At 37.3% G+C, this 13137-nt stretch overlaps 1 protein-coding gene across 5 annotated transcripts in view; it reads left to right on the forward strand.

The window, feature by feature from the left end:
* Positions 1-13137, forward strand: part of DENND1A (DENN domain containing 1A) — a 263707-nt gene that overhangs the window by 203036 nt on the left and 47534 nt on the right. For all 5 annotated transcript variants that reach the window (XM_053473723.1, XM_053473725.1, XM_053473724.1 and 2 more), the window contains 5 exons: positions 10350-10451; positions 10530-10617; positions 10961-11001; positions 11804-11875; positions 12353-12409. In XM_053473723.1, the coding sequence (XP_053329698.1) occupies positions 10350-10451; positions 10530-10617; positions 10961-11001; positions 11804-11875; positions 12353-12409 (360 nt within the window). The remainder of the gene's footprint in view (positions 1-10349; positions 10452-10529; positions 10618-10960; positions 11002-11803; positions 11876-12352; positions 12410-13137) is intronic.

The raw sequence follows: 13137 nt of genomic DNA on the forward strand, positions 1-13137 counted from the left end.
ACTCTCTATAACACACACACTGTCTCTCCCTATAACACTCTCTCACATTCACTCTGCCTCTCTATAACACTCTCATTCACTCTCTCTCTATATATAACACTCATTCACACTCTCTCTCTATATATAACACTCATTGACTCTCTGTCTCTGTAAAACTCATTCACACACACACTCTCTCTATAACACTCTCATTCACACTCTCATGCTGTCTGTCAATGTCTTCCTACCTTCCCCACCGACCGTTTACGTGCCCATGTCTCCCTGCCTTATTCCCTGATACTGAGGAGAAGCAGATGAAGAAATAAGAGAGAAGATCAAGAAGAGGCAAGATAAGGAGCAGAGTTGTGGAATAGGAGACAGGAACGCGGAAGTGGCTGGCAGAGACGGTAGGGAGACATTGAGAGAGTGTGTGAGAGAAAGTGAATGAGACCGTGAGAGGGTGTGAGTGACAAGCCCCTAGGATTAGTCGGCGGTGCTGCGGATCTGACGTTCGAATAAAAGGCAACTTCGATTATTAGGCGAGATTGGTGTTTCAGATAATTTTTTTCTAAAAAGAAAAAAAAAGGCTTGTCTTATAATCAAGCAAATACCATAGATTTTCTGTATGAGGGCCTCATCGATGCCTACTGTGTCTATTATCAGCCGCAATGAAGGCTAATTAAAATGAGAAGGGGAAACTGTTATTGTTTTTAGCAGTAAAAATATAGCTCGAAATATATAACACAAGTGAGTATACATCGCTGTACATTGCTATACTTGTATATATGGTTATGATGAAATGGCACAAATCTTCAGGCAGATGTGTGTACGGTGAGTAGTGTCTGCTCTTACCTGCAATACCCTTTACAAGGCACTTCCTGTTAATGAAATGGCTAACGGACTTAAGCAAAATATATTTGATACATAAAACTTATAAAAAAAAAAAAAAAAAAAAAGCATGGTTGGGGTTAATAGTGGAATACCCCAAGGGAAGAGGTTAGTTAGTACAACAGAATCATGAACCATTGTAATATTCTGAGGTTTGTGATGGGAAGCAGCCCTCAGCTTCACACAGGGCCCTCCGGAGACAAGACGCAGTATTGTTAGGGAAGACAAGCATGGAAATGATGGGCAAGGGCACTGTGCTCTGGAGGGCAGTGAACTTGGCATTTTCTGGCCCTACAAACAAGCTGCCCATCTGGTCTCTGTCAGATTATGTTAAGAGTGCATCTGGACCTAAGCCCCAGAGTTTCAGCTCCGAGCTGGTCATGTGATGGTCTCCACGACAACTGGAGGTGCGGTGTGAATGTCGAGCACAGAGCCAGATGCTGGTTTTCACGTGTTGTCTAATTAGACACCTCTTCTAAAAATGCAACTGTCTCACGCACGCAGAGACTCAGTCTATATATATATATATATATATATATATATTTTTTTTTTTTTTTTTTTTCTGACCATCAGAACAGGAGCACCTAGCGTATCATATGCATTCTACTTTAAGCCGATACATATTTAATCTGTTTGTTAACAAACCTGTAGTTAAAGTATTCTGTTCCGTTCAAATATTTTATTAATAATAAAATTAAGTATTTGTTAAAAAAATAAAAAAATAAAAAACTCAATTTTGCAAATAATGCTTTTACGAAAATATATTTTACTATATAAATTAACAGTGTTATGAAATAGTAACTAAATAAAGTTTAAAAAACATGGGAATGCAGGACATAAATGTGCAGTCATGTATAAGCTATGAAGCCAGCTGCTTGCCATTGCAGGTGTCGTAAAAGACCACTGTGCTTTTTTCAGAACTTCCCAGAGAAAAAAACTAGTTATTTTAAGTGGTTATACCCAGTCACCTATCCTGGCCTAGGTTGCCAAGGCCTAGCATTACCCCTGTTACAAAATTGGGGGGCAGGTTGCCCTGTTGGGCGATCAAGTCACCCGGTGTCCCACTGTACAATGGGCCAGTTACAAGAGAGATCATCCCCCAGCACTCATATCCCGCCATGTCTTGTATTAAGGATGCTGCGCAGCACAATCTTGTGATACTAGTAATAAAAATCAAGTTTTTTATTGACAACAGGACAAAGTCACGGCTGTGTCTGTTTGTCCTTGTATGTAAAACCAAGTAGATGCCTTTGTGCATGACATACAGGTTCGGAATTAAATGAGGAGTAACATAGTTATTTGTACATTGTAAGTAATTGTAAGTAACATTTAACAGTTTGAAATCCCACTGCTGGTGAAAATGATTTCATGATAGATTCCAATTCCACGTGTTACTGCTCTAGGGTGATACAGTATGTGCACATTGTAAATACACCTGTGTGCCTCTATGGTGGGCTCAATAAATTTATGTTTGGCCCATTCAGCGGTTCATGAAGCGGACTGCTACTGTGTTATGTTTTGCCTTCTGGTTTATGACGCTGAAAGATTGAGATACAGTTAAAAATGTTGATCGTTATATTGGTTCTGTTATATCATGCTTTTTGTAGCCTGTTACTAATTGTACAGCTCTGTAAAATGCAGCGGAGCTATATAAACGGAAAAATAAAATAAAAACAGTTTTTATTATGGCACGGTTTAGTGGCTGGAGTACAATCTCCCAAATACAAGTTTTTTGACAGTATTTTTATTTCCACCGGATTTTGCTCAGACATATATATATATATATATATATATATATATAAAAAAATACTAATCATGAAATCACAAAAAGGATGTTCTTCATTACTAATTAAACATCTTCTTATTAGAAAGATTTACATAGCACGAGGTTACTTATCTTCTACTTAGATTACCATATTTGCTTGATTATATGATGATCAGAATTTGAATATTAATTTAGAAAATATTAAGAAAATTTTTTTTATTAGTAAATAGTAATTCACATGTAAATGTGGGTAGGTTTCTGGTACTTATTGGGTCATATACAGCTCATAATTGGGTTTTGGTTCCAGGATCACAACATCATTAGGTGCTTAATTTAGCTTCAAAACACAATAAGTTAGGTTCCCTGGATGCAATTTTGCCTCACTGCATTGGATACGCACAGTATCTATTGGTTTGGATTCCTAGAGAGTAAGATTGCTAATTGATTGTGTTTGATTCCCCTATACAAAGCTGTTTGATATAAGTTACATTCCCAGGCTGTTTATTCTTGGTGCAACGTATAGCACATAATGTACGTTAAGACAAGAAAAGTATGATCTTGATTTTACCCACATTGACTATTTCGTTTGACAACCATAGGTAGTTTTTAAAACATATCGTACTGCTTCCTATTTATAATTTCTTTCAAATGTCATATATTATTTAGATCTCAGAAAACAAAATCTTTCTTAAATTGTTTACTGATTTTTACAGCGATCGGACTGATATAAGATGGGGGCGGGTGTCACAAGGAATATCTTAACTATAGTAAGCCTGAATACACCACCTCTTAAAAAAATAAAATGCCAGGAAGTACAAAAATGATACAATTAAGCTAAAAATGGAAATGTGTGGATTATGCATGGAAGGGAGGTGAAGGAAAAAACCATGGTGGATGTGTAAGTGTGAAAACTGGGTGAATGGGTGAGAAAAGGGTCAGATTGCAGACAGAGAGAACACAGGGGTAGGGAGCCACAAAATGGATTAAAGGGCAGAGAGCCACGATCTGAACTAAAAAGAGTGCTAATGTTATGCACTTCAGTAGGGGATTAAATCTGAAAAGCGATAATAGTCTGAAAGATCTGAAAAAATGATTACACCAAAGCCAGCATGTACAAGAAAATAACCTTTCAGTTTTAGAAAAAAAAGTAATATTTGATGTGGAAGTACACAAATAGTGGATTTTGTTTCTCCGCCTTTTGTCTGATGCATCAGACTGCTTATGAAAGCGCACAAGAGACCAGATGAAAGCACCATTTACCTCTTTGAGGATTTCATTTCAGCACTGAGTGGGTTAAGTGATTGCGTATTCTCTTTCTTGGGTGTATTTTTCTTTTGTGATGTTGGGATATGAATTTGACATAGAATATGCCTCCAAAAAATAGTGACCCCTGGGGTCGTGTGGGATTTGCAGTCATAAGAAGTTTGTTGCCGATTTCTCAGATGTGATTTATCCAAGGAACGATACATGTAGAAAACGAAATATTATATCATTAATATTTATGCATATTATATGGTAGGCTCACACTTTATCATTTTCAACTAAACAAAGGATGCAGCTGTTGTATTTGATTTCTACTTATGGGTTTCTATAAATTGTTCTCGCAATTCTGCTGACTCTCCGCATGCTTCAGGTTCCTAAATTGGTCCTCGGTGCAGAGGGGCATCTGTCTCTAGGTTTTTAAGACACTGTGTGGAAAAAATAGCCCCTTTTTAACCCCTTAAGGACAATGGGCGGTCCCTAAACCCATTGAAAACAATGCATTTTGAGCCTGTACATGTACAGGCTTTGTCATTAAGGGGTTAAAATCAATGGTTTGTATTCCTTTAGTATCATTATATACAAAGTATGGAAAGTAGTGTAGTGTTGTAACAACATGCAACAACAACAAAAAAAACAATTATACATCACAAAGCACAATTAAATACAGTAATACATCACTTCGTCCCCATCCTCTGAAGGACTCCCTTAAACTCCTGAGAGGGCTACACAGCTCCCTAATCTTCTTACATGATGGCGCTACCTCTGCTCCTGAAAAATCGATTTTCATGATCAAATCTTTTGCTTGTTCCATATTTATGGCAAGAGTACAGAAAGGATTTTATGAAGAGAAAATCAGTGTTTCCAATGCAGCCCGCAGTCCCCCTCTAGCATTTCATAATGACAGAAAATGTGGGAGATTTCATTTTTTCTTTCTTTTATATATATATTTTTTTCCAGTAGAGAAATCAATTTAGGTATTAAAATTGTCTTTTTAATTCAGTGTGTTAAAAAATATTTTTAAAGTGTGCATTATGTATATGTCATATATAAAATGTATATCCTTGTTCCCCCTATGAACACACAAAGGATACAGATGACCACTGTTGCTTCACCTTTCTTCTCCTGGATTATATATATAATTATCACATGCTAATCCCAACAGTGTGTCTGCACATAGACACACACCAATTATGTCCCTAGCCTGGGTTCTTGGGTCACTCAAGTTCTCACTCAGACTCTGCTGGCCCACCTCAATCTATTTTTCTACTCTATACTCTAGAGCAGCGGTCCCCAACCTTTTTAGCACCAGGGACCGGTTTTGGGGAAGACAATTTTTCCACGGACCGAGGGTGGGATGTTTTGGGTTCGATTCAAGTGCATTACATTTAATGTGCATTTTACTTCGATTATTATTATATTTATTATCTATTATTATTATTATTGATATATTTATTATTATTTATAATACTCCACAGCACTCCAGACCTGGCTGTGTTTAAATATTAAACTTGTAAAGTAATGGAAAGCTGCTCCTTCTCTGGCTGCCTGTCTTCTTTCCTCGCGGCTGCCGCCAAAAAGAAAAAAACGCAGTGTGAAAAACTTTATTGAAGACACAGCCTTCCCATGCAGCGCCACGGTCAATCCGCTCCGCAATGCGATGCGCACATAAGTTTTACCGTAGTCGGACAGTCTTGACAAGCCCAAAATAATTGATTTTATAGCAGGCAGCGGCAGGTGGTGACTTTTTGTTTTACTTAGGGGAGGGCTGGCAGCCTAAGGCCTGGGGGCAAGTCTAGTCAAGTGGTCCGTTGCGCCACCGAAACAACCCACCATCCATGCCCATCTTTTCCTGATTTTCTAACGGATATTGATGTAATGGTATTGGGAGTTCATCAGTACACTGAAAAAAAGTCATCATACATGGGATGACTGAAGCCACAATTTAGTGCCACTAATCCTTTTTAATAAAATATGCAGATTGAAATAGAGTAAATAACACAAATCCTTTACTTTCCTCTCACTGAATATGGACCTAGAAAGTCTTGTCCTCTGAAGTGACTACAAATTCAGAGGGGAATTTTATCTCTGGATAAGTAAAAAAAATAACTAGTTCAATTAATCTCTACAGTAAGTAAAGTGCCAGGAAACAGATGACTAAATACACACCACGACAGGTTGTGCCACACAGACCCCCAAACACACACACCAAGACATGCTCTGCCACACCGACCCCCAAACACACACCAGCACAGGCTTTGCCACACCAACACACCAAACACACAAACACACCAGGACACCGCCACCAAACAGACACAGTAGGACAGGCTCTGCCACACCGACACCCACATCAGTACAGGTTAATCTACACAAAGCATAAAAAATGCTTCCCACACTGGTTTGTTTGTGTGTTTCCCCCCTTGCAACTTTAGATTCAATGTATTCCCCCACACCCCTGTGTATTTCCCCATGTGTATTTGTGCCACCAGCCGGTCCCTTTTGTGCATTTATGCCCCCACACCCTCATGTATTGATTTATGTGATGTCCCCAGCCAGCCCCCCTTTCTTTTGTTTTGATGCCCCCTTTTGTACTGGTTAATATACCCAAGTGTATTGCCCCCAGCCATACACCCCCCTTTGTGTATTGATTTATGTGACACCCCAACTATTTTTTTTTAATACTTTTGCTGGCTTCCTTCCCTGCAGACTGCTCTTCCAAAACATAAAAAAGTGCTTACGTGAGGTGGATGCCTCCTCCTCCGTGGTCCGATGATTCTTGCCACTTATTGCCAGCTTGTAGCTGCCCTCCTCCTCTTTAGTTCAACAATGCTTGCCACTGCTTAAAGCAGCCAATCAGTTGCAAGAAAACGGCCCCTCTGAAATAAATTGGTGCACTTTCCACACATGAGCATAAGGGGTCCCAATCAAGTCCCCCAAGCCAGAGCTGGAGCAGACTGGAAGTGACACAGCTGAACACATCTCCTGTTCGGAAACTAGCTTGCAAAAATAACACCATACCATTCATATGCACGTTCTCTTTAAGTTAAAAATGCATTGTTTTTCATGTAATAATGCATTGTTTTTCATGTAATATTGCACAATAAATAAACAACATGAAATAACGATAGAAGACATCAAAATTATGTTCTACACAAGCTGATACTGGTATAAAATCACAGAATATAGACGCATACAACATAATTCTGAATATCTCTAAAACTGCATTTTGTCCAGGTTCCCAGTAATAGATTTATATGCTATTATGTTGTAGCAAAGGGAATTATTCAATTCAAACAATCTTCCTGCCATCATATACTGTATAGCCTTCCCATATCATATCAGGTGAAATTCAAAAAGGACAGTGAATTTTAACTAACTGGAGCTAGTGATGGGTGGGCTTCTTTGCCTTCTCTCGCTCATCGTTAGAAGCATTTTACAGCCGTTTGTTTTGGCATTCATTTACACATTCCATGTTTTCATTTTCCTCTCGTAAATCCTGCATCTCTCTCAGCTTTCATTAGGGCAGCTCTTTATTAGAAACCTACATTGCTCCCCTGCGTCTTGTATCTTTTAGTACAAATGTTTTTTTCTATGACATTGTGCCAACATCTGCTGGTGGAAGACCGTTGGAACCATTCAGTACAACTTTAAATAATCATATTACTTTTAGGAATGAACTGACCAATACAGTCCTTGATGGTCACAAACAACCCAAAAATGTGACACAATGTCATAGATCCACAATCTCTTAAGGTTTCTCTTTCTAGAAAACAAATACATTTTTGTTTCGCTCACATACATGAACGTAGCGTGTTGGATTCTCATGCAGGCCACAATAGCTCTGTGCCTTTCACACCTGCTCCTAAAGAAGTGCTGCATCAGCATTAAATATGTATAGTTTAAATGTCAACAATGTTTCTACTTAATGGCAGTCCTGTATATTGGTAGGCACAAAATTAAAATTCACACCAGATGGTTATTATTTAAAAGTCTTACAAGCCGTGTTGTCAAGCCTTAACGTATGAAGAGATGGCCGTTACTTTTAGCGTGTGCGACTTTACGAAGCGAATAACTTCCATGTTGCTACAAGCTTTCTAGTAGCTTTCAGGATTGGCAAAAACATTTGAGTTTTGCACTAAAGTGGCAGGAAATATTTTTTCCATCCCAGAAGAAAATGAAGGAAACCTTATGTGTATTACAAGTTATGTTTGCACAGACTTTATCTTAAAGGCGGCATTAAAAAAAAACCGCAAAAAACTATCGCGTTACGGATGCTGCTGTGTGAACCAGAACAGTGAGAAGACTCTAGGCAAGAAATTAAGCCAGTTTTTTTATGGTTCCTTTAAGATAAATATTACTTTAAAAATAAGTAAGGTTTGCTGAATCATTTTGAGGTGTGAGAGAAAACATTGTCTAGTATTTCCGAGGTCCTGCTGTAGACCGAAGGACTTTCCAAAGTTTCTCTAGTTGTTGTCCCAATGATCTGGGTCTGAAGAGCAGAGCTTTCACATTTATTGCTTCTTTATTTTGAAACAATAGATTTCCACAACTGCAAAACTTTTCTTGTTGATATTTTGTTCTTACTAAACCAATCAATTTAATCTCACAATATCGATGCCTCATGCCTTCTTCCATCTCACTAATTTGCGTTTCACTCCCATTCAGCCAAAGCATGCTATCGTTTTCCCTGCTGTGCCTGAAATAAGTTGCTGTACAGGCCTTTCATTTGACTACTGTACAGATTCTCGAAAACATCAGGAAGCTGTAACAACTTTTTAACGAGCTCCAATAAAGCAAGCCAAAGGAGGTTGAAAATAAAAGCTCTTCACCTTACATTAGTTAGAATCTCCAAAGCCCAGAAATATATGCTAGGACTAATGAGATCATCAAATACTGCTCAGAAATATAAACTAAATAACACACAATATACAACCCATGTGGATTTGCAACATAAGCAACATAAGCAGCTGAAAAAAGTAAAAGTTTCTGGGAACCACTCTATTTGTACTTTTTTAACTCCGTCCATTCTTGAAATTTCTTGGAAATTGGGGAAAAAAAGAACAAAAAAAACCCAATATCATGTAATATTTGAACAGAACAGCTGCTTCACTATTGCTGATGTTCATGGCTTGTATTTCAAGGGTCCTATTTTTATGGGTGGAATAGAATTGTATGTCTATTTTATGTCCTTGCTGTGTCTCCTAAAACTTATCAAAAACAACAAAATAAAGCATTGGGTGACGGTGGTTCTTGTGGAACTTTCCTTTGCTCATAATTGCCTTTGACTTACTGGTTTCTTATAATATTATTAAGTCTTATAAATACTACATTTTAGGTGAATTTTTGTTGGATGCACCTATCATAATAATAGTTAGAACTTTTAATAAACGTGCTATCCAGGATTTTTTTTTACTTAATGTTGCAGTGTCATGCATGTCACTCCCAGAAAGTAATGACCTCTCTCGAGGGTGCCCGAGGAGCACATATCCATACTCGCTTTTGAGTGTCCTACACTTAAATCTGCATGGGGATGTATATTTATGTATGATATATATGCATTTATTTATATATTAGGGATATCCATTCCCCAAACAAGTGTAAATTAAGTTATTAAGTCCATGTGGCATTTACTCCATTTATTGAACCTTTGAAATATATGTGACCTTTTTCAGCATCCCCCATAGGAAGAGCATCTATTGCTGTAAATTATTATAATATATGCAGACATTTTCATATCAGTTTTGTCAATAACAACGACTCCCCGAGCACTAGGTATATCACAGAATAAGAAAAAATGGCATTCATAAAACATTTATAAGTGTAGCACAAGTAGGACTGAGTGTTTTTATCTAGAAAATAAATTAACATACAAGCAGTAATGTCACTGATGTGATGCTTCCACTACTATATGACGTTTATCCTTTCAGGGTGCATTCTTATGAAACTCTTATGGGGACCTAAAGCTTAAGTGCTTTCCACGTCTCAGATGAAGGAGCCATTTAAATCTATAATTTTAGAGGGCTGTGAATCAGTTGGCTATTACTTTTATTTATTTAGAATATTCAATGTTATTCTCGTATGTTTTTGTTCACTTCAGGTGATCCACTTTAATTTTTGTTCAGAAAGTTTGTTGAATTTTAAGAAGTGCTTTCACTATCGTGTTGGGTTTTTGACTTTGTAAGCAATACCTAACTTGACAAATATAGGTCACGTAAAGACGATAAACGTGAAATTGTTAAGGGAGCTGCCACACTTAAAGTTATGACAATTATATCACTTACAGTTCTAGATGTTCTTGAAGTTACTTTAGAGAACGTTCGTCAAATATTCCAGAAGTTCTGAATTTTAATCTATTTTTCACAGCAGCATATGTAGGCACATCCCTTTTGAGAGGATTTATAGATTGGGATGAGGTTAATCTTCTGATATAGCCTTTATCTTTTTTTTGTCAATGCAGGAGGAGCCGATCACGTTTTGTGAGGACACCTTTGTTTCCCATCGCTCCAGCAGTATGCGGCCATTCTTACAGAACGCAATACAGCTTCAGCTCTTTAAACAGGTATCCTGTTTTAAATGCTTGAACTCAAAGTAGGAGGATTGATATACAAGACTGTATTCTGATCCGTCTTTATTTTAGTTTATAGATGGACGTCTCGACTTGTTAAATACAGGAAATGGATTCAGTGATGTGTTTGAAGAAGAGATTAATATGGGTGAATATGCAGGTAGGCACAAAGTGAGAATAAAAATAAGATTGGTAACCCATGTTGATTGACCATTTCCATTTCTATTATCGTGGAAATGACGTCACTATGCATTGCAGCTCCGGGATCACCAATGCAATTAAAGGCCACATTAGGCTATGTTTACATGCAATTGCAGTACGGTGCATGATGGATTTACGTTGATATAAAACTTTAAATGAGACCTTTTTAAAATTGAAATAAAAAAGTGCACATCGTGTTATATTCATGTATAAATATTCATGTGACATATTATGCACTTTAATTATTTTTGTATCATTATAAACTTTACAGCGATTTGACATTTTAATATTTTACTATACAGGCAGTGATAAACTCTATCATCAGTGGCTTTCAACAGTAAAGGTGAGCAATGTTTGGGTTATATTGCAGTTCTCTATTGGATTTGTCCTGTCGTACGTTTCTGTTATCCCCTCTTTTTGAGTGTTTGGTTTATGGCGTGTGTCATGGTCATAGCTGGAAACTTCCCAGGGCAGGCTAACCTGAGCTCTCCCTCTTCTTGGGGAAAGAAGTGGTTGGGGAGTAGACATGGCCAAATGCTGCTTCCCATCCTGAGAAAGTGACCTAGGGAAGCAGAGAGTTCCCAGGTATGGCCATGGTCATAGGTGGAATTTAATCTTTTTTTGGCATATTGTATATATAATGTGTATGGAGGTGGATTTGTAATCTCTCTTGACACAATTAATTGCTTATATGGAAAGTGCCAAGTAGCATGCATTTCTTTTGCCAAGATATGTTGGTGTTTGTGGTTCTTTTATCTATGCCAAATTTGTCTTTATGTTGGTTTAAAGTGGTAAATTTGTAGGTCTGGAATTCGACAGCCGATAAAAACCATTTGGGCCATCTTGCCTGCCCAATTTTATTCCTGTTGTATAGGGTATTATATTGTATAGGGCGTTATATTGTATATGCCATAATTTGACCTGGAAACTTGGAGGGCATATATCAAATAAAATACACCTTGAAAGCGATTCCTTTATATATACTTATATTAATGTAGGAGGTAGCATTACATTAAATATTTCATGGTTTTCATACAATACTGTATTTAGTCACATAGACAAAAGAGCAACATAGAGAAACAATGCATAGGGGCTGTTTAAATCCTACATTTTCTCCCTGATCTGTTTTTTGTTCCTTGAAACAGAAAGGAAGCGGGGCTATCATTAATACTATGAAGACTAGAGCCAATCCAGCCATGAAGAATGCCTACAAGTTTGTAAGTGTATTATCTTGTTGTTTGCATAGTTTTATGGTATTACATGAAATTCCAGTGTATGTGTTATACATTGCTAGTCTAGCAAATACAAATATTGTTAGTATAAAATGACAGATTTTTGACCTTGCTGGATTATATTTGTAATGCCGGGTGTCACTTCAAGTACTGTGGATGGTAATGACAATTAAATGAATGCAGCATTATCATGAAATCCATGGAACTACTAAAATAAGTCTTCCACTTGCCATCCACACTTTTCTCCCATGGCTATCCTACTGACTTTTGTCTGACGGAATCAACATACAAAATGGGTTTATTGGTATGAAGAATCTACTGTATTCCCCTGCAAACTAGCCAGCCACATGGATTGCAGTTTCCTTTAGTAATGTAATTTCATTTATGATGCACATGCATTTCAAGCGCACAAAATGTAAAACATAGAAGCAATATGCTAACCTGTCCCTTTATCTCCCACAGGCTAAAGATCATGCGAAAATGGGAATTAAGGAGGTGAAAAACCGCTTGAAGCAGAAGGTACTTTAATATGTATTTATTGCTAATACGCGCCGAATAGAAAGTCACCCAGCCTTATGTTCTCATTAGGTCAAGCTTGGTGCAAGATCTCTTCTATAGAACCCACTAAGATGTCTGTTTCATATTTATAGTTATTTAAATCTAGCAGGAAGGAATTAATCTCTTATGAAACTTGTTGCAGTAAAAATAAGTTTCCATAACATGGGGCATATATATTAAGGGCACAGTGGCTAGATATAGAGAACATTGCAATAAATGTTCCATAAAAAAGTTATTTATTTTTAGTGCTTAGAATTTTGCAGTTTACACCAGGATTGTTTCAGTCCATTACATGTGCTTGAACCACCGTACAAAAGTGTAGTTTTGTGACTTATTACCAACATATTCTGTGGCAAATCCAACACGAAAAAGAACTTGTTAGTGTAAAAGCACCATCTTTATTATTCATTAAAACTTTGTTAGCGCTGATGTCACTTTTTCTCAGAGTTTGTTATCGTTACAATTACTTTAGGGTGGTGGTAACAGATTCTGAAGTATAGTTGAGGTATGACATTGTATCAATTTTCCAAGAATACATTTTGCCTACTTTTATCTGTTCAATGGAATCTTACAAGAGCAAGTAACAATGACTATTGAAACTGAGTTGGGGACATTCTGTCCCCAGCACCATATTAAACAGAACCTGTTCTTCTGTGTGCAACTTCATTGGAGGTCATGACCTTTTTTTA

This window comes from Spea bombifrons, chromosome 8, assembly GCF_027358695.1.
Source record: "Spea bombifrons isolate aSpeBom1 chromosome 8, aSpeBom1.2.pri, whole genome shotgun sequence".
Taxonomy (NCBI): Eukaryota; Metazoa; Chordata; class Amphibia; order Anura; family Pelobatidae; genus Spea; species Spea bombifrons.